Source organism: Talpa occidentalis, unplaced genomic scaffold (genome assembly GCF_014898055.3).
Source record: "Talpa occidentalis isolate TD23 unplaced genomic scaffold, MPIMG_talOcc4v2.1, whole genome shotgun sequence".
Classification (NCBI taxonomy): domain Eukaryota; kingdom Metazoa; phylum Chordata; class Mammalia; order Eulipotyphla; family Talpidae; genus Talpa; species Talpa occidentalis.
This window is the reverse complement of record NW_026555331.1, coordinates 60701373-60727446: the sequence shown is the minus strand read 5'-3', so window position 1 is coordinate 60727446 and position 26074 is coordinate 60701373. Positions and strand designations below refer to the sequence as shown.

The window sequence follows — 26074 nt, the reverse complement described above, 5'->3', positions numbered from 1 at the left end:
CTTCACCTCTCTTATTAGGTTTATTCCCAAGTGTTTGGGGTTTTTTGTTTCAATTATAACAGGGATGGTTTTCTTGATTTCTTCTTCAGATTGATTGTTTGCATAAAGGGAGGACACCGATTTTTGTGTGTTGACTTTGTATCCTGCTACTTTACTAAACTGGTTGATTATTTTGATTAGTTTTTCTGTGGAGTTTTTAGGGTTCTCTATGTATATTATCATATCATCTGCAAATAGTGGTAGTTTTGCTTCTTTCCCTATTTGGATTCCTGTGTATCTTTCTATTGTCTTACCCTCTGGCTAGGACTTCCAGTATTATATTAAAAAGCAGTGGTGAAAGTGGATATCCTTACCTTGTTCCAGATCTTAAGGGAGAGGCTTTCAGCTTTCATCATTGAGAATGATACTGGCTATGGGTTTGTCATATATGACTTTTATTGTGTTAAGGTATGTTCCTTTTATCCCAAGAATTTTGAGGGGATATTGAATTTCATAAACATATTGAATTTCAAATGCTTTCTCAGCATCTATTGATATGATCATATCGTTTTTATTTTTCTTTTTGTTGATGTGTTGGATTATATTAATTGATTTTTGGATGTTAAACCATCCTTGTGTTCCTGGAATAAATCCCTCTTGGTCATGGTGAATTATCTCTTTGATGCATTGTTGGATTTTGTTGAGGATTTTTGTGTCAGTGTTCATTAGAGAGATTGGCCTGTACTTTTCTTTTTGTGTGTTGTCCTTGTTTGGTTTTGGTATTAGTGTGATGTTGGCTTCACAAAACATGTTTGGTAGTGTAGTAGTCCTTCCTTCTCAATTTTTGAAGGAGTTTGTATGGGATAGGCACTAGCTCGTTTCTGAACATTTGGTAGAATTCATTTGTGATGCTGTCTGGTCCTGGGCATTTATTTTTGGAGAGGGTTTTGATTACTGTTTGAATTTCACTGCTTGTAATTGGTCTGTTTAGGTGTTCTGTTTCTTTTTTATCTAAAGACTAGATACCTTGCTTATGTGATTGCTTATATATTTGCCTAAATGTAAGTTATTGGTTTCTTAAGAAACAAAATTTCAGAAATCCTAAATTGTTTGTTTTGGTTTTTAAATAAAGATAATAAGCATTGTTGGAAATTATCAGTGTTTGAAATAGTTTTTGTTGGAAAATGATAATCTTAAGTTTTATCTGATTAGAAATTTAAAATAAAACTCAGTGATTTTTTTAAAGAATAGATTGCTGCTAAATATTATCCAAATTGTTTCAAATACTTGGCATTAGTATTTATTAAAGTGCTTCATATGATTATGATTAATGTAATACTTAATCAGGTATATTTTTACTAAAAAGTCCTAAAGTACTTTTAATATTGTTTAGTAGATATCATATTAGAATTTTTAAGCTTATCTCTAAGGCTTGCCTCAGAACATTATCCTAATGTTCTGTCAGTCTTTAATATCTCTAGGGAACATTATCTGTAGTGAATATACTGTTGCTTTACATTTAAAATCATAATAGGTAGGGAAAGAGTTTTATTGGCCATAGTTTCTGTAAACTTCTAAAAGTATGGGAACTTTTCCCTAATTTAGTAGAATATTATTACAGTGGTAACAAAATGAGTAAAGTGCTACACAATTTATTCATTCTTTAGGATTTTCAAATAATGTTAAAAGATCTGTTTTTAGAAAGATAAAATTATGACTCTCTTTTGATAATGAACACATCAAAGCTTTAAATTTTTCTCACTAATGAGGGAACCAGTAAAATATTACAGTTAGTTCAAAAGAGAACTCAGAGTAATCACATATTTATAATCAATGCTGAGATGAATTTACTAATGTGTCCAAAACTGAACAATATCCACAGAGAGATTATTATATTCTATAGGCCATAGTTTACATTTCCGTGAACATGTATTATTGGTATTATTATCTCTATAATTGCTATTTCTATAGCCTTTGAAAAGTTGTGGGGTACAGTTAAATCAGTACTACTTAGATATTATAAAAGTTTCAAATTAATTCTATAGTTTTCATTTTAAGATTAAAGCTCGGAAGGTAAGAGGAAATTAAAACCAAAGGAAGCAAAAAAAAAAAAAAAGGCAATAAATATAAAACTACTAAAACCAAAAGATAGTTTTGGTGTTTTTGGTGTTTTTTGGTTTTTTTTTTTTAAGATTTATTTATTTAGCATACAAGAGCTGGGGTACAGACCAGAGGTGTGGCGGGGTGAGAGTTCACCAGAGACAGAGTGGGGAACAGAACAGGCAGATTGACCAAAATACACTGCTGAGGAGAGCAGCAGGCAAGACAGGAAAGGTCTGCTGCACCATGTTGGTAGCTCCATGGCTGGCTGGGGATTGAAGTCATGCTGCAGAGGCTGTGAATTGCTTCATAGTGGGCTGCTTAACCCCTTGCACCACGAGGGAGGCCCCTTGGTGTTTTGTTTTTGTTTTTGTTTTTTTAATGAAGTAACATTGTTTTGTATCCTTGTTAATATTTTAACAGTATGCCATTTCTCCCCTTAGGTGTGGTCACCAAAGCTCTTTTAACACCAAAACACCAATAGTCCTCCACCATTGTGTTCTCCCCATTTTCTCATACCTTCTCTCCCTCTCCCAGTCACATCCTTGATGTGTCAGAAAAGCTAATTCTTGAGAAGCTAAATAAAATAGATACTGATGATTAAAAAAAGAAGACTCATATTACCAATATCATGAATAAAAGTGACATCATTACAGAGCCTTTAGATAATAAAACAATAAAAGAAATGAATAAAATAAATTTTGTGTTGGCCAAATGGTACAAATTTACAGTCAGAAGATGACTAAGTTCTGGAGATCTAAGGCACAACATTGTGATTAACAGTGCTGAATACATTATTGTTACACTTCAAAGTTGCTAAAACAGGAGATTCTCAATGTTCTTTTTTTTTTTTTTTTTTTTGTGGGACCCTCACTGGCAGCTGGGGAACGAACCGGCACTGCAGAGGCTGCAGGCAGCCTCGCAGCCTAGCTCTCAACCACTGCGCCACCAGGGGAGGCCCGATTCTCAATGTTCTTAACATGAAATGATAATTAAGTGATATGATAGAAGTGTCAGCTAAAGCTCCATTGGTGATAACATTCCATTATATAAAAATATTAAATTGACGCATTATACACCTCCACCTTGCACAATTAAATTTCATTTATATCTGTTTAAAAAAAAAAAAAAACAAATAACCCATAAACAAAAAAATATATATTATTTTTCTCCACAACTGTTTGATCTCTCAATTCTAAACTATGCTTACTATTTTCTTTCTAAATTTCCTATATTAGATGACTACATTCTTACCTGTAGACTCCTTATGACACCCTACTTACACTGCTTACAAAAAAAAAAAAAAAAACCTAAGTGGAGATATACATGTTGTTTGTGGATTGGAAAACTAAATATTTTTAATGTTAGCCCCAAAATTGATCTAAAGATTGATTTTAATCCCAGTCAAAATTTCTCAGACTTTTATTAGGAGGTGGAAATTACCAAGCTGACTTACAATTTATATGAAAATACAAAGGTCATAAAATGACCAAAATTGACAGCTTTACTGACTTCACTAATAACAATTTCAAGATTTATTACTAAGCAGCTATAATCATCTTAGTCTGATGCTGGGGTGGACATATAGATCAGTGAAAAAGAGAAAAAGGACCAGAAGTAGACCTATACATATATGGTCAAATAATTTTTTGACAAAGATGCCAAGGCAATTTAGTGGGGGGTGGGGGGGGAGGTAATCTTTTCACAAAATAGTGCTGAGCAATTTAATAGCCATGTGTGAAAAATTGAGCCTTACCCTAACCTCACACCATATATAAAAATTAACCAGAAGTGGATCAAAGACCTAACTGGAAGATGTAAAATTAAAACTATAAAAAACCCTAGAAAAAAATTTAAAATTTTAGTGATGCTGGTTTTGTCAGTTTATCTTAAGTAGGACGGGAAAACTCATCAAAGGGAAGAAAAATCAATAAATTAAACCTATACAAAATTTAAACCTTTTGCTCTTCAAAAGACAGTTCCGAAAATGAAAAGGCAGGCTACAGGCTCGGAGGAAAATATTTGCAAATCATGTATCTGACAGAAAATTTATATCTAGACTATATAAAGAATTCTTAAAATTCATTATTAAAAAGACAACTGAGTTTTTTAAAATGAGCAAAAGATCTGACATACATTTTAAAGGAGATACACTGATTGCAAGTAAGCACATGAAAAATTTAACACCACTGATCTTGAGAGAAATGCAGAGTAAGTCCACATGATACACCTTTATACATTCACTAAAATAGCTAAAATTAAAAAATGTGTAACATACCAAATGCTGGCAAAGATATAGAAGAATCAAAACTCATATGCACGCGCACACACACACACACACACACACACACAACTTGCAGGAAAATAAAATGAATCAATTGCTTTGTAAAACAATTTGAGGTTTCTTTAGAAATTAACTATACATCTGCCATATTGCCATCCAGCCATTTCACTCTTAGGTATTACCTGAGATAATGTTTTCATATCTCCACAAAGAATTATACACAGATTTTTGCATTATTTGTAATAGTCCCAAACTGTAAACAACTCAAATTGTAATAAGTGAATACAGATCAACTAATGTAGCCATACAATGGAATACCACTCAGCAATGAAGAGGAGTGACCTGTTGATATAAACAACAAAGTAGATGAATCTCAAAATAATTATGCTGAGTGAAAAAGGCTAAACAAAAAGAAGACAATGCTCTATGATTCCATAAAATCCTAGAAAATGTAGACTAGAGTGGCAAAAAGCACATCATTAATTTCGTAGAGTACCGGTGGTAAAATGGATGAATTACAGTGGGGTATATGAGGAAACTGGGAAGGCTGGTGGCTGCAAAAGTGCACATATGTCAAAATTCATCAGATTTGTATTAAATATAATATTTTTATGTCAGTTATACACTATAAAATTGTAAAGACAAAAGCCAGTAAGATCGTAAATGACATTATACTGAACAGATATTACTTTAGAAGATTATTTTAGTAGAAAGTGCTATTTTGATAGAAGTCAGAGTGTACTGTTAAAGTATTTTTTTAAATGATGTTTCCATTGTAAAAGGCCAAAGATTGATTACCTCTTTGTAAGTGGAAGTTTTGTTTTCTGGCTTATTCATTCAGGCCTTTCCTGGTTATTCTTTCCTCATTCAAATCATCTCACTAAATCTTTTAACATTAATACTAATGGAGGAAAACTTTGGTCTTTGTACAATTCACTAGTGATGTGTGAAATAGTAAAGGCAAGCTATTTAGAAAATAAAGGGAATTTTTATACTTTCACCAGTGTTTTTTTTGTGTATGTGAGAAACACGATGGCTGGCAGCTTACCAGCGGCTTAAATTTGGTTGCTGTCCATGAGTTACTTACAGTCTAAATGTGAAAAATGAAAAGTATATAGGTACAAGAGGTGTTTCTAATGATTGTAGATGTTTAACCTTTATAATTAGTATAATGGCTAAGGAAAGACATTTTAAAGAACAAACTAGGAGAAAGGAAAAATAGAAAAAGTATATGACTTGCAAAGAATGAATGGAAGTGAACAGAGATAAATGAGGTGATTATTATTAAATGAAGTGAATTGGGGTAGACATGGAAACAGGGAATAAGCAATTTCTGAATTAGATGCATTAAGCAGTAGGGAGCCAGAGAAAGGATTTGAGAAGGGCAGTGACCTAGTCAGAGTGACAGATGACACAGATTTTTCTTACTGTGGCATTTTAAATTGGTTATAGAAAAAGTAGAAAGCAGAGTCTACAAAAATGAAAATTTTTAATAGTCAAATGATGATAATATAAACCCTAACAGCAAAAAGATAGCATAAATTAAGAGAATGGTTTAGGAAAGACATTCGAATAATGAAACAAACTTAATGAAACTCATGGGTGTGAAAATTCAAAGGTAGCAGTATGATTTTACGCCTGGAAAATGAGGAAATGACCAAGTAGAGTTTTGAAACAAAAATCATTGAGTACTAAAGCACCACATTTTCTTCGGGGGAGGGAGCAGTCCAAACAGTCCCTCAAACATGATGCATTCTTAACCTGCTTTACTGACACTTGGCAAATGCAACTATAATCAGAGATGCTGGTAGTGGAAAACTGGGAATAATTTTAAATATACCTAAATAAGGGAGTGTTTAGGATCTATTCTTAGATCCAAGATAGGACTTGGGTCATAGGGGCCTCTCAGATAATAGTTTGATAAATTATCCTTACCCAATTATGCTGTATAATATTTGCAAGTTTAATATACTTTAATGTTCTCACCTTTGCTCTAATTTTTCATAACATATTAAATTATTAGTGGTTTCCCTTTTATATCAAATTTTCCAATATTTCAGATTTTTGGAATATTTTTTCCCCAAGCACTTAGTCCACTGGGTGAATGTTTTTATACAGTGCTTTATAAATTGTAAAATATTTTTAACAACTGGATGGTTATAAAAACTGAAATATAAAGCAGCTACCAGAATCATTCACAGCAGTCTCAGTTCAAAAAGGACAGTGACTGTATGGCAACTTTTTAAACCTGATTTATCCAATCAGTCAGCTTTGAAGTTACACAATTTTTGGTGAATTTTGTAAAGTTGAAACGTCTTTTACATTGGGTTAATGAGACTTTTTCCATATTTTACAAAAAGTTCTTCTGTATGCTCAATTGTTATCAGAAAAAATAAACATAATTTTAATGATAGAATATAGCTCTTCCTGGAGTAAGCTTGGATTTTAGTCAACTACTTAATAGAATAAACTTCCTCCTCATCTGGCACTCCTGATTCTGCTGACTCCACTCTTTCATGCAAAAGTTTCTAACACACTGTGAACTTTACTCTTTTACTATTATTGTCTGTCCCCATAAAATACAAACTTTTTTGTCTGGCTTGTTCAAATATATCCCAGGTTCCTACTAAAATACCTGAGTGGGCCTCCCTGGTAGCGCAGGGGCTAAAGACAGTGCTGTGAAGCTCTCACCAGCCACTGTAGCATGAGTTCGATCTCCCGCTGGCCAGGGAGCAACCTGCATGGCGCTGCAGACCTCTTCTGTTCTCCCCTCTGCTCCCCTCAGCTGTGTATTTCAGGCAATCCTCGCACCCCCCCACTCTTCTGGTCTTTACCCCAGTTCTTGTGTGCATAAATAAATAAATCTTTAAAAAATAAAAATAAAATACCTGAGTTATAAAAGGCATACAGTAAATATTTGTTGAATAAATGATTTGTTGGATTTTTTGGTATTTCCTAATTCAGTGAGGATAGTAATAAGCATCTATGAAACTCACTAGTCTCAGCTAAAGCAAATTAAAATAAATGTGTATTACCATTCACGTTCTTCAGACTCACAAATATTAATAGGTGCAATCTTAAGTGCTGGTAAGGCTGCGATTCCATGAGAACTTTAAAACATTACTAAGAATAAAAAAAAATTACTAAGAATATAAATTTTACAACTATTGTGAAAAGCAAATTTGTACCTAACATATATTCAAGTGCAGTGGTTTTCAAGTGTTTTATTTTGCCATAAGAGAAATACATTTATATCATGATCTACATAAATTTTGTGTACCTACCTAAATAACAAAAATTCCATGAAACAGAGAGTGACATATTCTGATATTTTCTATACTCCTTTATTAAAAAAAAATGATGATGAGTTAGTGAAGTGGTTTTACAATTCACTGAGTCATAACATAATTTGAAAAATACTACCCTGGACAAGTTTTGGCACACAAAAATTGTATAAAATTAAGAAACTAGGTCACATGTGGATAAGTCTGAAGGACAGTGCTGGCCAAATTTAACAGGTTATAGAATTTTTTAAAATGTGAACAAAAAACCTGTGTATTATTTGACTATTAGGATGAATGTAAATATAAAAACATGTATGAGAATGAAAGCACTAATACAGAGTAGAGGTTTCCTTTGAGGTTAAGAGGGAAGAGAATGAGATGAAGAACAGGCTGGCATAGAAGAGGAGATTCAGCTATAATTTTTTACTTTCTCAAAAGAAACCAAATCTTTAAATCTGTCAAAAATAATGTGTCAAGGCAAGATGAAAGTACATAGGTATTATATTTTCCATATTTTCATGTGTGCTTGAAATAGTTTATAAAAGTAAAGTTTTATCATAAAACACTTGGGGACTTGCTATTCCCTCCTACCTCACTTATACAATTCCAGTATAATGAAAACCCATACTTTGTTAAAATTTCTGTTTCAGACACCTCCTCTCTCTCTCCCCCCCCCCCTCTCTCTCTCTCTCTCTCTCTCTCTCTCGACTATAACATGGATTGCTAATCTTATTAGTGTTTCTTTGGTACTTTGGATTTTACTGAATAATTTTATAATTCATAGAACCATGTGACTTATTTTTTAACAACACATAGAAACTCAGTTTGGTTGAAGGGTGAGGATGAGTTTGGTTGAAGGGTGAGGATGCTAGTTCAGCTCTCTCAAATTGTTATTTTTAGTAAAAGTTGTTCACTTCTTTGGGAAACGACTATAATCGAAGGCAAGAGGGTTGGTGGGCTAGTTGTTCCTTTAGGTGTCTCCTAGTTTTAGAATTGTAGGACTGTTCCTAAGAATCTCCTTTTTTTATTGTTATTTCTTTGAAACTAAGCTGTGTTCTACAGACACTCTCATAATACTCAGAGTAATGGTTCAAAATACTCAGAGTAATGTAGTTGCTTGTTGTGTATTAAAAGCTAATTGAAATGATCAGTTCAACTTTGAATCTCATAGTATAGTTTCCACAGGGGTCTACATTTGTATTGTGTTCGTTAATAACATTGCCCTTTTCTTATGTTAAGTGATTTAGAATCTAGAAGAGAAGTAAAAAAAGAAGAAGGTGAAGCTTTTGCACGAGAACATGGACTTATCTTCATGGAAACTTCTGCTAAGACTGCTTCCAATGTAGAAGAGGTAAATAAAACCCCTTTTAAATGTTCACCATCTCTTTGTTTAATAGAAATGTTATATATGTTATGTAAGTATGTGTGTATATGTGTATGTATTCATTTATTGGTTTGTCTTCCATAAGCTATTTGGTCTCAGGTAGCTTGTGAATATTATAAATTAGGGAAATTTCTTCCCTCTGAAATGCCTTCTAACATTCTTCTTATATCAGATGTTTATATTTTATTCTGAGCCTTCTCTAGAAGCCAGAATGCTTTAAAACATCTTTGTATATATTTTCCCTAAAATCTTCTTTAAGTTTTCATGAGAGAAGAGGGGGGAAAAAAGAACGTTAATAAAATTTCGTAATGTTTCAAGACACTAAACATTAGTAGCTATTTGTATCCTTCTGCTTAAATAAGGAAAGTGCTATATTAGAGCTATTACACAAAGCTTAGAAATTTGCTATCTTTAATAGATAAAATTTGCTATATCGCAGTTATTTTGGTTGATCAACCCGAACTATTGGAGTTTTCTTAATACGTCGTATTCTTTTCTGCTGTGTGTTTGCTTATACTAATATGGAGATGAATAGACAAATTAATCCTATCAAGTTAAATTATATTTCTACACTCTATTTTATAAAAAGCAGAAATGACACTAAGAAAATAAGTAGCTTGCCCAGAGTAATTATTTAGTTCCCACCTTCTGGATAAGAATCTTAAGAACATCGGAAGAAAGGGATTCTGGGAAACAAATGATTGAAGAATTTCATTGTTCCAAGGATAACAGAAAATGAGGTCCTAGGCAGCAGTGAGTGTTTATAATGATGTGTAGAGCTTTTCTAATTAACCCCTTGAATCCAGAAATTGACTACAGTAATTCAACAACATTGGTGTTTTCACTTAAGAATTCTTTCTTGAGTAAGATGTTATATACATATCTAAATTTGATGGGGTGCTCTGTGATTGTCCTTAATTCATTTCCTACAGGAACCAACTAATGTATTACTGGTTGTTGCCAATATTTAAAACTTGATAGCATGTAAAAATAGTTTTACTTCATATAGCAAACCCAGAGGAGATGTTCCATCTGTAAAATTTGTAGGTAAGATAATGTCATTTACCGATATTAGTTCAGTTGTTGCTGGAAATAGGTTTACAATTTGTAACTATTAATTTACTTATCTGATGATTTTGCCCATGAAGAATCTGTTGAAGTGTTAGAGATTAAATACACAGAGTAGCTTCCTACAACAAAGAATTATCTGGTCCACAATGTTAGCGGTGTTGAGGTTGAGAAACACTGAATTAGAGAATAATGGATAAAATTTTATATTAATGAGATGAAGTATCAACAGCTGAGTATAATATGTGGCTCTTTAGTTAGTTGTAAGGAAGTTGATACATGATTTCAATCTTAAAAATGCGTCAATTCAGGGCCTCCCCTGGTGGCGCTGCAGTTGAACACTGGGTTGTAAAGCTGCCCGCAGCCTCTGCAGCGCCAGTTCGATCCCTGGCCACTGGCAAGGGTCCCACATGGCGCGCAGACCTCTCCTGCCACCAGCTGCTCCCCTCAGCAGTGTCCTTCTGCCTGTTCTGTTCCCCACTCTGGCTCTGGTGAATTCTCTCACCCTCCTGTGCTTCTGACTGTACCCAGTGCTTGCATGAATAAATAAATAAATCTTTTAAAAAAAAAAAAAAGCGTCAATTCAGTGACAACCTGGGAGACTGTAAATTAGTGTTATTAAGCAGTGCAACCTCTGTTTTATGGACTGTCTCTGACCTATGATCCTACAGTTACTATCCTTGGCTATTTCAACATCTTCATGATGATGTTCACACCAAGATCCAAGTTTATTCCTCAGCCACACTGGACACCACCTTCTTTCCACTTCAGTCACTAACTAACACATCATTCAGCACTACTCTACTTGAACTTTATATTTGCATTTAACAATAGCCTCCTGATGGACCAGCTGTTTGCATTTACCTGAATTTATGTTGCCAATCTTCAACTGGAATCTTAAAATAAAAATGGCACCAAAGACTATACTTTAAAATTATGTTCTTAAAAAACAAAAAAATGAAGTCTTAGCATGCCAAAACTAGATATTACTTGAAGAATTAGATAATACCTACTATTTAATATAGTTTTATATTTATTAAATCATATAATACTGCGCACACACACACACACACTTACCTTCTATGTATAACCAGACAGCTTTCTCCCTGTACTAGCAAACTACGATAACACTCAAATATTGTATTTAAGTATAATTGTTTTCAAACTGCAAGTCATAAGTTGTAAAGGAATATGTTCCTCCAATGATTGAATTTTAATCAGTTTTATACAAATTGGGGTGGCTTCAAACATGCTATTATCATTTATCCTTTTTATTATTCACTAAGGAAATACACCTATAGATATGATAGACATACACCCCAGAGTTCGTCTCCTAAATGTCAATTAAATAAAAAACCAATTTCAACAAAATGGTCTTGTCTATATGGTATTCCCATAACAGGAAAGTAAAACTCTTTATATCTTCATTTCCCCTTACTGATGTTTTCAACCTGTTATTTGGATGTTATGCACACATATTTGGGTGCATAGCATATAGGGAGAAAACCCATATATTTCAGTTGCGTTCATTCAGTCAATATTTGAATGATCTGAATCTTAAGAAGTTACAGTGTCTTCACATTTTGTGTGAGGAAAATGTGTGAGACTCCCCTCTGGTTGAAAAGGATTACTTTGACTTCCATTTTACTAAAAATTTTGCTGATGAAAAAAATCAGTCTGTGTGACCAGCTGTAAATATTTTTACATATTAGGTTTGACTTGCATTTTCAATTGAGACTTGAAGGTCTTTGGAAGCACCAAGAAATCATGTCTGCATGGTAACTGCCTATGGGCCTCACTCTGCAAGGTTCTAGGAAGATCTGACCTCTGTTCTATGACATGAGGAGTTTGTGTAAATATTACAAGGAGCTCCTTCTGTCTAGAATCTAGTGATCAAGTTGCATTCAAAGATATCAGAATTTAGAGGAATGTCTCATACGTGGAAAATTGCTCTCAAGAATTCTTTCAAATGATTAAGACATGTTAAGAACCTGAAATAATAATGCTGTCATATATTTGTATTTTATCAGAGTTCTTTCACATACATTATCTCCATTTTCCATGGAAGACTCAAACTCAGGTCTTTTGTTCCCATCTTTAATATTGTGCCACAGAGTGAAGAATAGCAGTATTAAAGACTATTCTTCAGAGAGCTTTAATTGAAATGATTGCTAAAAAAAATATGATTGCTTCAGCTAAAGGGTCCAATGGTCAGGTGAGTTTAGAAGAAGAGGAAGTAGATCCCTCTTTTAGAAAACCAGAATTCACAATGGTATATTCGTTTCTGAGAACCACTGTTAGGAAAAATTGACCTTCATTTAATCTAGACATTTCCAGGTATGATTTAACAATTTCCCCAAAAAAATGGAATTAGGGACAAGATATGTATAATAGCTGAAGAATGGTATGTATTATTTTACTTTTACTTTACCATTAAACATAGATTGCAATGGAAGGTCTGGAGACTTACGTTCTTAAGCTCTACTATCTCGTAAATACTGCTTCCAAATCAGCTGAAATTGAGCAGTGCTTCTCAAACATTAGTGTGTACCTAGAAATCCTGTTAAATTTGCAGATTCTGATTCTGTGGGTCTGGAGTGTGGCCTTAGAACCTTGCTTGCACTTGTTCAACTGACATCCATGCTGCTAGTCCTGGGCTCACCTTCTGAGGAGTACAGAGGCTATGAAATTCAGGTAGCCCTGTCACCTAACAGAAGAAACCGGCAGAGTGCTTTGCTGTTTCCTCAAAGAAAAATTCCTTCAGACCTTATCAGCATCATATCATGATCTCTTTTTCTACAGAATCCTGGCTTTTGGCCTATAATTACATAGATAAGTTTCAACCATCTTAAATACACAAACCTGTCAGCTCTCCTGGATGAGCTCTTTTCTAGCTTCTCGTAACATGTCTCCATTTTCTTGTTACTTTAAAAACAAAACAAAAAACACCTCAGGTTACAGTCCAACTTCTTCCACCATGACTAAGGTTACCTTGGATCTCTTAATTGCTTCCCCTAACAAGTGCTTTTCTGTTCTTACCTTGAACATTTCCTGGGGGATATTTGACACTTTGGCTACTCTTCTGTAATCTTTGTTGTGCTGTAGCTTCATAATACTATTTTCTCCTCTTTCTTTGTGCTGCTTTAGCCTTTCCCAGAATCCTTTGCCAGCTCTTTTTTCCATGTTGAGTTGTCGTCACTCAGTGACTTCAGGTACTCTTGATCACTGCTGGCTGGACAGCTCTGCATGAGCGGTCAGACTCCCTGATGAACAAACACATCCATACTGAACGGACAGCCCTTCTCTATTCCAGTGTGCAGATCTTCGGTGTCTGCGTCCTAGAGTACGCCCCTTCCCTGCCCCTTGGCAGTCCTTTTTTTTTGGGTAATATGTGTCACTTTCCACTTGTGTCTTCTTGTTTCTGCCAGTTAAATACCTCTCCAAATCATTCTTTTCTATAATTGTATCCTAGTTGAACTCCCTGTCTTCATTTTTTCAGTCCTTTACACTGTTGCCTGTGGGATCTTTCTAAAAATGGAAATTGAGTGTCACTCCCCAGTTTTATATATTAAAACCATGTAATGGTTCCCCACAGCTTCACAATCGAATTCCTTAGTTTGGAAGACAAATTCCTTTATTTGTCAACCTCCCATAATGTGCTCCCCTTATTTAACTAAAAAGAATTCATCATGTGGGTGTATTAGTCCCCCTCACAAAGAGAGAGCAGAAGAGAGAGATATCCTGCACTTAAATACCTTTTCTTCCTACCTGATCTTGAAAGGATATAGTCGTCTAATACCTCTTTTGGAATGTTATGACATCAGACACATCCACTTTGCGCCCCTCCATCACCAACCACCACACACAGTCTAGGTTATTTACTTGTTTTACTGTATTCATTCCTGAATCATCCTGGGCATGAATTTGTCTTCACACCGTCATGACACTTGATTTTCATGCCCACCATTAAGGGCAGTTACAGGCGCAGACTGTCTTATCTTCTCTGCATCCCCAACACATAGCACAGTTTCTTTGCCACATAATAGATGACAAATGTTTGAAATGTTAAGTATTTGTTTAATTCTTCAGTCTTGCTCCTTTTCAGTGTTTATTCAGGATATGCTTTGATCCCACTTGTTAGCTTGTAGGTGGAATTCTGTCCTAAACTGTCTTTGCCCTAAGCATTTTTAAAAACTCAGATGTACAATGTCCTCCTTTGATCAGGAGCTTCCTCCAGTAGTTGCCTAAGATCTTTGTCACTTAAAAAAGCCTTTTTTAGACACAGGAATAATTGTAGCAAAGATTATGACAAACTAAGGAAGGCATCCCTTCCCCAAAAAACCTTCCATCTGTTTGAAGATTTCAGGATAACCCAGAAACCATGTATTTACTTCTATAATTCCTTCTGTTTTTCTCTTTGTATTTTCCCTCTCAGGTAGCATTCATTTTCTAAGCCTTGTACATTACCAGACACGCAGGATTATATTCACTTTGGGAAGTACTGATGATTGTGGTGTGACTAACAGCTAAGCTTGCTATTATTTGCCAAATTGTCACTTGTCAAATATCCTTTTTTAATCTTTCATCAGTTTGAAAGGTTATTTTTCCCCATATTCATTAATTTTACTTAAAATTTGAAATTTATATGAAACCAGAAAAGCATGAAAACAAAAAAAAAATAAGGCAGGGCCTCCCAGGTGGCACAGCGGGTTGAGTGCAGCACTGTGAAGCTGTCCGCAGCCTCTGCAGCGCAGGTTTGATTCCCGGCCAGCCAGGGAGATGCCCACATGGTGCAGCAGACCTCTCCTGACTTGCCTGCTGCTCCCTTCAGCAGTGTATTTTGGTCCTTCTGCCTGTTCTTCTCCTGGCTCTCTCTGGTGAACCCACTCACCCTCCCGCGCCTCTGGCCTGTACTCCAGTTCTTGTATAAATAAATAAATCCTTAAAAAAATTTAAGGCAAATCTGTAGGATTAAAAATATCTTAAACTTGAAAAGTCAGGACTGGAAATTCCTGGCTTAATTGTTAACGTGTAAAAGATACAGCCATTTGATAGCTGAAAATACAGCCAACTAACCCTAAGACAGTTTGTGACCTGTCAAGCCACCTAACATGATAAGATATATGGATTCCATTGTCTGGGAAAAATAGAGAACTTGACCATAGTTTAGTAACTAAGAACAATTTCAAGGCCTCTTGCTAATCTTTGTGTCTTGTCCCAGTACTTGAAAATGTGCAAACTTAGTTTGCATTGAGACTTCTTGCTGTGGGCTGTGTTGTAAGTGGTAGAACAGGTACTTCTATAAATCTAGAATGTGACTATAAACTGAAGACTGTTGTCCCCTTAAACTCTGTTCTTGGCGTGAGGTCATCGGTACTGAGACTTACTGCACAACTTTTCACCTGAAATCTGACCTGTCCTTTCAAACTCCTGTCAAAATAGCTTAATTAAAAACATTCTCTACTGTCTTCAATTGATTGGAGGACCATAGCATCTGCTTTTCTACGCCTTACTTGGCCATCACCTTAGGGAAGTTCGAGGATGATCCAAAACTAACTTTGAAAGTTGCATCCATTTTCTCTGCTTCTAAACTCGGGTAGCTAAACAGTATTGCACAATAATCTTGCTGATATCTGCGTACTATGCTTTCACACCCTTGTACATTATCTAGAGTATTTTCATATATAGGTACACAGTTTTGTATAGCACCAACTACCTAAACATTCCACTGTATGTGACATATCCTATGTCTAAATAAAGTCTTCATTACCTTCTAGATCTGGTTTTCTTTTTTATTTATCTCAGTATACAACATACTCTCCTATATCAGTCACTTAAGCCAAAGTTAGTCATCTTTATATAAACAGCTTAACCATTCTCACCTTATTATTTACAAAATCTGTTAATTTTTCCAGAATAGATAATAAGCTTGCTCTTTGCTTTCCATTTTTGTTGCCACTGTTTTAATTTATCAAGTCTCCATATCTTTGGTGGATTATTGTTCTATCCTCCTTACTAGTCTCTCTGTTCCCTACCATAACCTCTTATAATTCATATTCTAAACTGACTTCTAATTTTGTCTCACATGTTTTTTTACCTATTCAGAATTTCTTGACATCTGTTGGCCCACCTCTAACCTCATCTCACAAGTCTGCCTGCCCCCAGCTTCCAGTATACCTTTGTTCAGAATGCTCTTTTCTACCCTTAATTTTCCTAATATATGAGTGGAAGCTTCCTTATCCTTCACTCACAAAGCCTTTTCTCTTGACAGTTTTTACCTTTAGAAGTGATCATATCAACTTACCCTTCTAAACAACTGTTGTTATTTTCATGCTATATTCCTATGTGAGATTTACATCTGTCCTGAACTACCACATAATTGCAGTTAAAAACATCTGTATTTACCTCAGTATCCTCAGTGTCTGGTTCTGATCAAGCACTCAATAATTGTTGAATGAGGAAACTAAATTACTAAAGAATTAAATGAATGTGTGTTACCTCTGACAGAAAGTAAGAACGGAAAATTCTTAATACCGTAAATCCCAAACCTTTATAATCTAATAGTTATGATTTCTCCCCACTTGTATTTCCCTGCTAGATTGATCAGAATTTGTTTAGGCCACCTTCTTAATAAGCACTCTTACCCTCTTAATAAGCACTCATGGGTGGTGTTAAGTTTTGTAAAGGGAAAGAACAACACAAAGCATGTAAATAATAAATATTAACATACATCCAAAAGTAAAGCTGGAGATCCAGTATAATTTCAAGCTAGATGTTTCTTGAAGGTTGTGAGATAATCTGTTAATGTTCTATTTTAACTGCAATGCTAACAAAATAAATGAGAATTTCTTTGAATTGTGTTATAAACAAGTGATCTTAATAAAAGCTGTTAAGCTCCGTAGATGTAGCAATAGCCTTCTTCTAGTGGAACATAGGAAACCATATGAAAGAATGAAAGTCCAGGGCTTCCCCGGTGGCGCAGCGATTGAGTGCCGAGTTGCGAAGCTGCCCACGGCCTCTGCGGCGCCGGTTCGATCCCCGGCTGCTCCCCAGCCACCAGAGGAGGGTCCCACATGGCGCGCAGACCTCTCCTGCCGCCCGCTGCTCCCCTCAGCAGTGTACTTCGGTCCTTCTGCCTGCTCTGCTCCCCGCTCTGGCTCTGGTGAATTCTCTCCCCCTCCCGCGCTTCTGACTGTACCCAGTATAAACCAAACAAAACAAACAAATAAATAAATAAATAAGACATGCCTCAAAAAAAAGAATGAAAGTCCATTCATTGAAATTTGCGATGGTGTGGACACTGAGGGGGAAAGAAAAGAAAATGGTTCTTCCTCCACTGGGTTTTCCCTGCTTGCTACTTTATCCTTCTGAAAGGTGAACCCTCTGCAGTATTTCCATGAAATGCCATTTGAAAGCTACTGTATTGGATGATGTATGGACCCTTGCCACTGAAGCTAGATAGAATATCTGAAGTTACAGAGTTGAAGGAGTTTTATTAAACTTCCCTAATCTTGAAAACTTCATGTTATTTTATTTTGAGTTTTTTCCTATCTTTGCATATTTGTCTTTTTTCAGTGTATTTTGTTCTTTAGGGTTCACTGTATACTTTCTGTTGCTAATTCATTTTTTTAATGTTTAACTTTTTTAATATAGTTTTATTCACTAAAGAGTATTGATCACTCTTCTCCTTTAGCCCCACATTTAGCCATTCTGCTACTTTTTTAAAAAGATTTATTTATTTGTGCATACAAGAACTGGGGTGTAAGGCAGGACCATTCTGCTACTTTTATAGGTATAACCTTATCCCACAGGTTTTCTTGAAAGCAAGTAAATTTCCTTGTTTCTCTACAAGTTTAATTTATTTTCAGAAATAACAAAAACCTATGTAAATCACTTAACACAGCGACAAACCCATAGTAAGTATCAGTAAATATCATTATAATAATCAAATGGAAACCTATACTGTCCGTAGCATTGATTAGGAATTGAGAAGAAAATCGAACATTCTTATTTGTTTCTCAGTTCTGAGAAAACTAAAACATTAGTTATTTTACAAGGTATTTTTCTCTTTAGCATCTGTTCAAATAAAACTGTCAAAGAAGCTGTGATATGTTACTTTGAATTCTCATCTAACACATACTGAAATTTTTATCTTGCCACAAGGTGGCAGTATATTACATAAGGAAATAAATATTACTCTATTGTAGACAGAATTTATTTTCAGTATTTTGCCTTAAAAAATGTAAAGTAAAAGTCAAAATCAAGCAACTATAAACCAGAGACACACTACAGGGGTGGGGGAGGAGGGAGTAGGATCAAAACAAAGGGGGGTGGGAATTGTATGGGGATTGTAACCAAGAAGAAAATGCATACATTGTGCAAAAATGAAAAATGATGTAAAAAAAATTAAAATAATAATAATAAATATTAGACCATAATAAAGATAACGTACTATTCCATGTTCCCTTTTGCTTCTATTCTCCCACCTCAGCTGTGAAAATCTTAGCACATTGTCCACTAGGCCTGCCTCAGTCTTGTATTCTCCCTTTATCAGTTAGAGCAAAATATTTTTTTTCCTGCTCTTCCACAGAGATTTGCCTTTCCTTAGAGTCTCACAACTAAGTTGTTTTGATGCAGCAACAACAGGCACTCTGTCCCTCCTCTTCCCAGGATCTCCCAACGTACCTAAAGAAGTGCCAAATTTGTGGTAATGATTTAATGGGCACCCTTGGATAAATGTCAAATGATAGGTAAGATACACATTAGCTTGTGTGTCTGCCGAATATTTATTTGACTTATAATGCACTTACAGTTTTTAGGGGTTGTGTTTATTTTAATTTGTGCTATAGAAGACAAGTTCCTAAAAACATACTTACATTTGGGTATTATCAACACTGTTTAAGTAATTATTGCCAAGAGTTGAACAATTAGTATGTGAGATGGAAAGCAAATAATGGCTAATCAAGGTGAAGGACTGAACATAGCAGTTAATCAAAATAGGGCAAAGGGGAAGAGTTACTGATAAAATAGTGAGTCTGGTTTCTGATACCAAATAGAACAAACTGCATGGGAAAGCAAGAGACCTAACAAATTCCTTTGACTACAAGGAAATTGGTTTATACTTACAATTGCGGATCTGCAGAGATACTGTTTGTTTCACAGTGCTAATAATTAAATTATTTATTGATTTCTCCGCAAAACAAGTTTTGCTCAGTTTCTCTATATCCCACTTGTTAATATTTAAATCTGACTATGTGGGGCCTCCCCGGTGGCTCAGCGGTTGAGAGCTGGGTTGCGAAGCTGCCCGCGGCCTCTGTGGCGCTGGTTCAATCCCCGGCTACTCCCCGGCCACCGGAGGAGGGTCCCACGTGGCGTGCAGACCTCTCCTGCCGCCCGCTGCTCCCCTCAGCAGTGTACTTCGGTCCTTCTGCCTGCTCTGCTCCCCGCTCTGGCTCTGGTGAATTCTCTCCCCCTCCCGCGCTTCTGACTGTACCCAGTGCATGTATAAACAAACAAACAAATAAAACATGCCTCTATAAAAAAAATAAAAATAAAAATAAAAATCTTTTTAAAAATAAATAAATCTGACTATGTGAATAAAATGTGGACTGTAGATTAATATATTCTTGTAGTTCTGTCCTACATTTCACAAAACCTGCAGTGATCTTTAAGATGTCATGTTTTAAATCAACTTTTAAAAGTATTACATTAAGTGATGCTGAAATTCTGTAGGGATGTCATCAGCTTGGTTCATTTTTCTGACAGTGAGGAAATAAGGGTTCTCTATACATAAAAACTAGTAATAATGATAGAAGCATCTTGGAAATGTGTTTTATATTTCTTAGTTAAACAGCAACTACCGTGCCTGTCTCTCTTGATACTTGGGCTACCATCACTAGTATTTGTCCCTCGCAGCCAGGTCTGTGAGTGTCTGCGCAAGCCTGTTGCTCCCACCACTACTGTCCTGAATGGGCTTCCCATGGCCTCTTCCCTAGTACTGCGCATGCTTATCCCTGACTGCCACTCACAGACAAACCCTCATGAGCTCTCTCTTCCCCTCCTTCTCATAAATTGCTTGGGAAGGGCCTCCCCTGGTGGCGCAGTGGTTGAGCGCTGGGCTGCAAGGCTGCCCGCAGCCTCTGCAGCGCTGGTTCGATTCCCGGCCACCGGGTGAGGGTCCCACATGGCGCGCAGACCTCTCCTGTTGCGCCCACTGCTCCCCTCAGCAGTGCATTTCGTCGGTCTGCCTGTTCTGTTCCCCGCTCTGGCTCTGGTGAATCCTCTCACCCTCCTGCGCTTCTGACTGTGCCCGGTGCTTGTATAAATAAATAAATAAATAAATAAATAAATAAATAAATAAATAAATAAATAAATAAATAAATCTTAAAAAAAAATAAATTGCTTGGGAAGTAGAAAAGGTAGTTAAAATTATGTCTGAAAATGGAATAAGTTTCAAGTTAAAATTGTTATATTAAAGCATTAGCTTTAGAGTAAGGCTTTGTACTATCTAGTTAACTTAATTGTTGCTAATTCGTCATATTTTTCTTTGTTCTAGAGCTATTTCAGATTGTTACATCTCTATCTTGAAAAACATACATGGAGATTGATTTTTAGTACTAGAGTGAAATGAACAATTAAAACTCTTGCCAATTACTGTAAATGCTATATATCTCTCTGAGTTCTTGAAGTGATTTGCAGGTTAAGTCTGTGAAACCCAAAACTCTTAGAAGTGTCATTTGATTTCAAATAAGCCATAAAAGTATTTAGTTAATACTCATATTTGAGAAATCAACTATTGCAACCCAGAGCCACACACTTTTAAATCAGATGTACTAATATTTACACGTGTCATGGGTTTTAAACTCTGAGTTCAATTATTAAAGTTCATCATTAATCACTTAATAATAGACACTAAATACTAATGTTCTGCTACGATGTGCATAAGACAGCCCATTTGTATAGTAGTACCCTTTGCTCGGGGAAATAAAAAGTATTTCAGTCTCTCTAATATGTATTTCAGAAAGGTAGATGACAAGTAAATGTAGCATTGACCAAAGGCCACTTCACTCAGATGATGGAAATTATAGAAGGAAAATAGGCATTTGTTATATTTCTGTTGTAATTAGTTTCATGTTTTTCAGGCTTAAAATACTTCTTAAGATCTTTGGGTACAACTACTTTTAAAAATACTTAATAAAATATTAAGAAGTGTGTAGAAAGTAAAGTTAATAGTGACTTAAAATTTTATATAGCATAGTTTTCTTAAGCCAGTTTTCAGTGATTTTTCAACAGATTAGCAAAAAACCCATCTATTTATATAAACTTGACACAATAATGTGACTTATAATATAAATGTTTGTTTATGTGAAGTTTAACTCATTTATGAGTTCTGTCTAGTGTTCCAGTGAAATGTACACATGTGACTGCCCTGTAAGGAATTCCAATGCTGTGAATTTATAAATCTGTGAATTTATAAATATTTAGTTAGCCTGGTCCCTGAGACCATTATCATAATTGACATGTTATTGGAAATAAAGTTGTTTGGTGTTTTTTTTCTTATTTATAAGGATAGCTTCAATTTTAGAGGACTGTGAATCAATTCATAGTTGGCTAAAAGCCAATTTTTCCTTCACTTTAACTCCAGCACACACATGAAAAGTGTACTTGGTTCCTAAGTGCCTTGTGAATCTGCAATGATTAATTCTTCTCATTATTTTGCTGCAAATTCTCATGACCCTCTCTGATGATTCGATCAGCCACTTAGAGTTTATGCATATTCATACCTCTGTGCTCCTGCCGCAGTTGGTCATGTCTCCTTCACTGACTGGTATGTTCTTGGTGCAGTAATTGAGCTGCAGTAGATTGATTACTCTGGGGAGCTGTAAGGCCTTTAAAGGTGAAAACATATCAGTCCTGTTAATTAGGAAACAAAAGCTCTGGTGGCAAGTTCAGCAGTCAAATGTTTCCAGTGTAGAAAAGATGAAAGGTATGATTTGTTCCTCTCCATGAACCCTGTTTACTTTATAAATTTTGAATCAAGTCTGTGTCAGTGGTAGTAGTGAATAGCCTTTTGTGAATTGTCATAAAGTGGTAGTTGAAGAAAACCTGACTTACAATGTTGATTATATTGTAATCTCAAATCTGATCGTTTTGAACCTGTGTTTAATATACCTTACGTAGCACTGGCAATAATTGTGCAAAGTATCTTAATACCTTACATAAATGCTGTGGATCAATTTTTGTATTTTTAAGTTAATTTGACTACAGTGTTCTCATACTAATTTTTGTCATTTTAATAGTATATATCATGTGGGAAAGGGTGGAAGTTTATTTGACCTGACAAAGAAGTTGGGCTGCCCTTTCACCTCTTTAACACAAGCATCCTTTGATTGTTTCCCTCTTAAACTGTATATTAAGTAATACATTGTCATGACAAAAAGTCCTGTGTGGAACAGTTGCCTCCAGAAGGAAACTAGTTTCAAGACGAGGTTTATGTATTTATCTAGTTGTCATGTGTCTTGCTCATGTGTGCTGTTTTCACAGTATATAGTCTCTCCCTCCTACCCTGCTCATGAGTTTTTCTTTGGAGATATAGTTCACATATCATAATTCATATACTTATACCTTTTAAATGATGCTGTTCAGTTATTTCTGGTATTTTCAGATTTGTATAGCCATCACTACTATCAAATTCCAGATACTGATAAACCCAAATCATTAATAGTCACTTTCCATTTCTCTCTAGCTCTTACTCCTAGTAACCAGTAGTCTGCTTTCCATCTCTGTGGATTGGCCTTTTCTAGACATTTCATATAATTAGAATCATAGTACATGTGGTCTTTTGTGCTTGGTTTCTGTAATGTTTTCAAATGTTCATACACATAGTAGCATGAGTCAGTACTTTGTTTCTTTTGTGCTTGAATAATATTCCATTGTATAGGTTATGCCACACTTTGTTTCTTTCTCTTCAGTTGGTGAACATTTGTGGTGTTCACGCTTTTGGGCTTTTATGAATAATACTGCTAAAAATGCTAATGAACATTCATATACATCTTTACCTTATTCTTAGGGGAATATTGGTTACTTTTCTTATGTTGAACATTATCATATTGTCTGGAACTTTTATGTAATATTCTTTTATTGTTGTGGTCTAAAATAATATTAACCAATTTCTGTACTTTGTATTTCAGGCTTTTATTAATACAGCAAAAGAAATTTATGAAAAAATCCAGGAAGGAGTCTTTGACATTAATAATGAGGTATATACATATAAACATTATTGACTAATATTTGTTTAGAATTGAAATTTAATTACTACTTGTATTTATGATTTTATATTTTTATAAATTCCTTCAGTAAATCTTTGATATCAGTTAACATAGTTTACATCATCTAGCTAACTGAAAATTTGTTATATGTTGTGTAATAGTTAAATGTTTTTATTCTAGTAGAGCATCACTTGGATTAAAAAGTGACCCTGCCCCCTTATGCAAGCAATGTAAAATAATATAAATCCCCCAAAGAGAGAAGAAAATCCATTTTCATCCACACATCCATATGGTGTCATCTGCTGTGAGGAATAATTTTCTAGTGTGTAAATGTATGTGCTGTGTTACTAATGCAAGATACTCTTTCTGTTGGCTGGCATGAAAGAAGGAAATACCTAATTTGGAAATTATTCCTGGTATAATGTAGCACGTTTTCAGGAGACTAAATTAATATATTGGCAATTGGCACTGGGTAGTTTTGGCAGTGGGGGCGGGGACGGGGTTGGTGGAGGGGAATATTATTTTGAACCTATTTGATTAACATGATTAGGATAAAATGTAAAAGTTTGAAGCAATATTATTTAGAATGTTTACCATTTTGACCTAAATTCCTGCTATGCCTTTATCTTTATTCAGAATGTTTCTATGGATATTTATATAAGTATTTTTGCCATTTCATAATAATACTTCATGCTTCCAAGAGAGGACGCCTCATCCCTCTCCCCAATTGCAATTAGGAAAGCATTGTATTATGAAACCATTGCATATGTGTCTCTTAGTCTGTACATAAACATAGCTCTTCTTTTTTTTTGCCTACATATTCTTTGCTAAAGCAGACAGAATTTTGCTGAAGGTTTCCAAAAAGTGCTTGATTTCCCTCATTTCTTTTAATTTGTCACAATATAGTTTCTAAATACTATCTTCTAGCCTTTTGTGGCAGTAGATCTTGAGTTAATTTAAAGGCGACACCATTCAGAGACTAATGCCATATAAATTGAACAGTAATTGGACCTCTATTTAAAAGGGCACGTTCATTGTTTCTGTCTAGTTTCATATAGTAGCTGACTGCTTTACTGTGCCTTGTGTAGCTTTGATTGTAATGTGCTGTCAGGAGCCAACAGGCCGTGCGATTTATTTGGCCTAATGCCAAGTCTGACTCCTTGATTCCTCAAGAAGTTGCTACCAGCCCAGAGGGGGCAAAACCAATGAGCCATAGGGCATGCTTTTTATTAAAGAGGAGTCAAAAGAGCGAAAAGAAACCACATCAGCTGCTGTCAATACTGAGCTAGTGCCAGAAACCCCAAGGCTACTACTGTTGCAGAACAACTGCCAAGCACTATAAATCTGAGATTTACTGTGACGTAAAGTTTCCTTAAGAGCTTAATTTCTGAAGCTACTGTATTACTTTTCTCAAAGTGTTGTATTTTTAGGTAAAATCCACTTGAGGGAGTGAGGGTTAAGACATAAGTGTGAGTTTGATGAATGAAAGAACTACTCTGTGTGTGGGTTCTTGGCAAGCTGCCATGTCTTTGGGGATCATAGAAATTATTGATGACACAGAACACTCATGCCCTTAGCCTGTACAGCTGATTCAACATGGAACAGAAATGCTGTCTAGAAAAAAGATTTTAAGTTGTATTAGAGTAGCACGGGTTTTGTATATTTTGTCATTTAAAGATTTCTTGCATTGATTATTTTAAACAATTTCTGCATTATAAGAATTCCCTGAAAAGCAGCACTATCCAGTTTCTGTTTCCCTAGTACTTGTATGATAATTACTTTCAGAAATATTTTTATAGTGTTATTTTTAAAAGAAAGGACCATCCCCTAAGAGATACCATTTGAATTGTTGCCAGACTCTGCTTAATATATATTTAGAGTTGTTTGGTAAAATTGTGTTATGAAGAATTAAGTGGATTTTTAGAATTTTAGTTAGACTATACTGTCTGGTTGGATCCAGTTGTATTTATTATGTTTTTCTCTTTTCAGGCAAATGGCATTAAAATTGGCCCTCAGCATGCTGCTACTAATGCCACACATGCAGGCAATCAGGGAGGACAGCAGGCCGGGGGAGGCTGCTGTTGAGTTCCGTTTTTACTGTCTCACTACTCAAATGGGGCCTACTCCCTTATTCTTTCACCCTCTCCTCCTGCTCAGCTGAGACATGAAACTGTTTGAAATGGCTTTATGTCACAGAAGACTTTAATCCTTCAAATTCTTGTATAACTTTGAATAAATGGTTAATGTTCACTTAAAGAGACAGATTTTGGAGATTGTATTCATATCTATTTGCATTTGATTTTTAGGTCAATTGATGTGATTATTTTTGTTAAATGTCGTCTTGTGCCCTTACCTACGGAACTGAATTGTATTAAACACTACAAAGTCATCTTGAGTATTTTAAATCAGTTTGTGTAGCTAGGTTTCCCAACACCTCTGGTTACCTAATGTTTAATATTATAGAACTGTCCTCAAAAAGTTTGTCACTTTTCAAGGCTATAAGGAAAAACAGAAGGACTCTTTTAATTCTGTATTTATCATTTACTTTCTGTGTATATATAGTTTAATAACCTGCTTGGGTGTAATTTGCCAAGCTTGAATTCTTTAATGCATTTGCATAAATTCTATACTGTTTAGAGCTTAAAGCTACAGAAGCATTGTTAGGAATTGCTTGGACACTGAATTTTAAACTTTTTGACATTGTTAA

General features: G+C 35.2%; 1 protein-coding gene across 1 annotated transcript in view; it reads left to right on the top strand.

The window, feature by feature from the left end:
• Positions 1-25623, top strand: part of RAB2A (RAB2A, member RAS oncogene family) — a 75079-nt gene extending 49456 nt beyond the window's left edge. Inside the window, exons 6-8 of the mRNA XM_037506290.2 lie at positions 8887-8998; positions 23290-23358; positions 25357-25623. Coding sequence (XP_037362187.1) covers positions 8887-8998; positions 23290-23358; positions 25357-25452 — 277 coding nt within the window. The 3' untranslated portion in view covers positions 25453-25623. The remainder of the gene's footprint in view (positions 1-8886; positions 8999-23289; positions 23359-25356) is intronic.
• Positions 25624-26074: the final 451 nt, after the last annotated feature.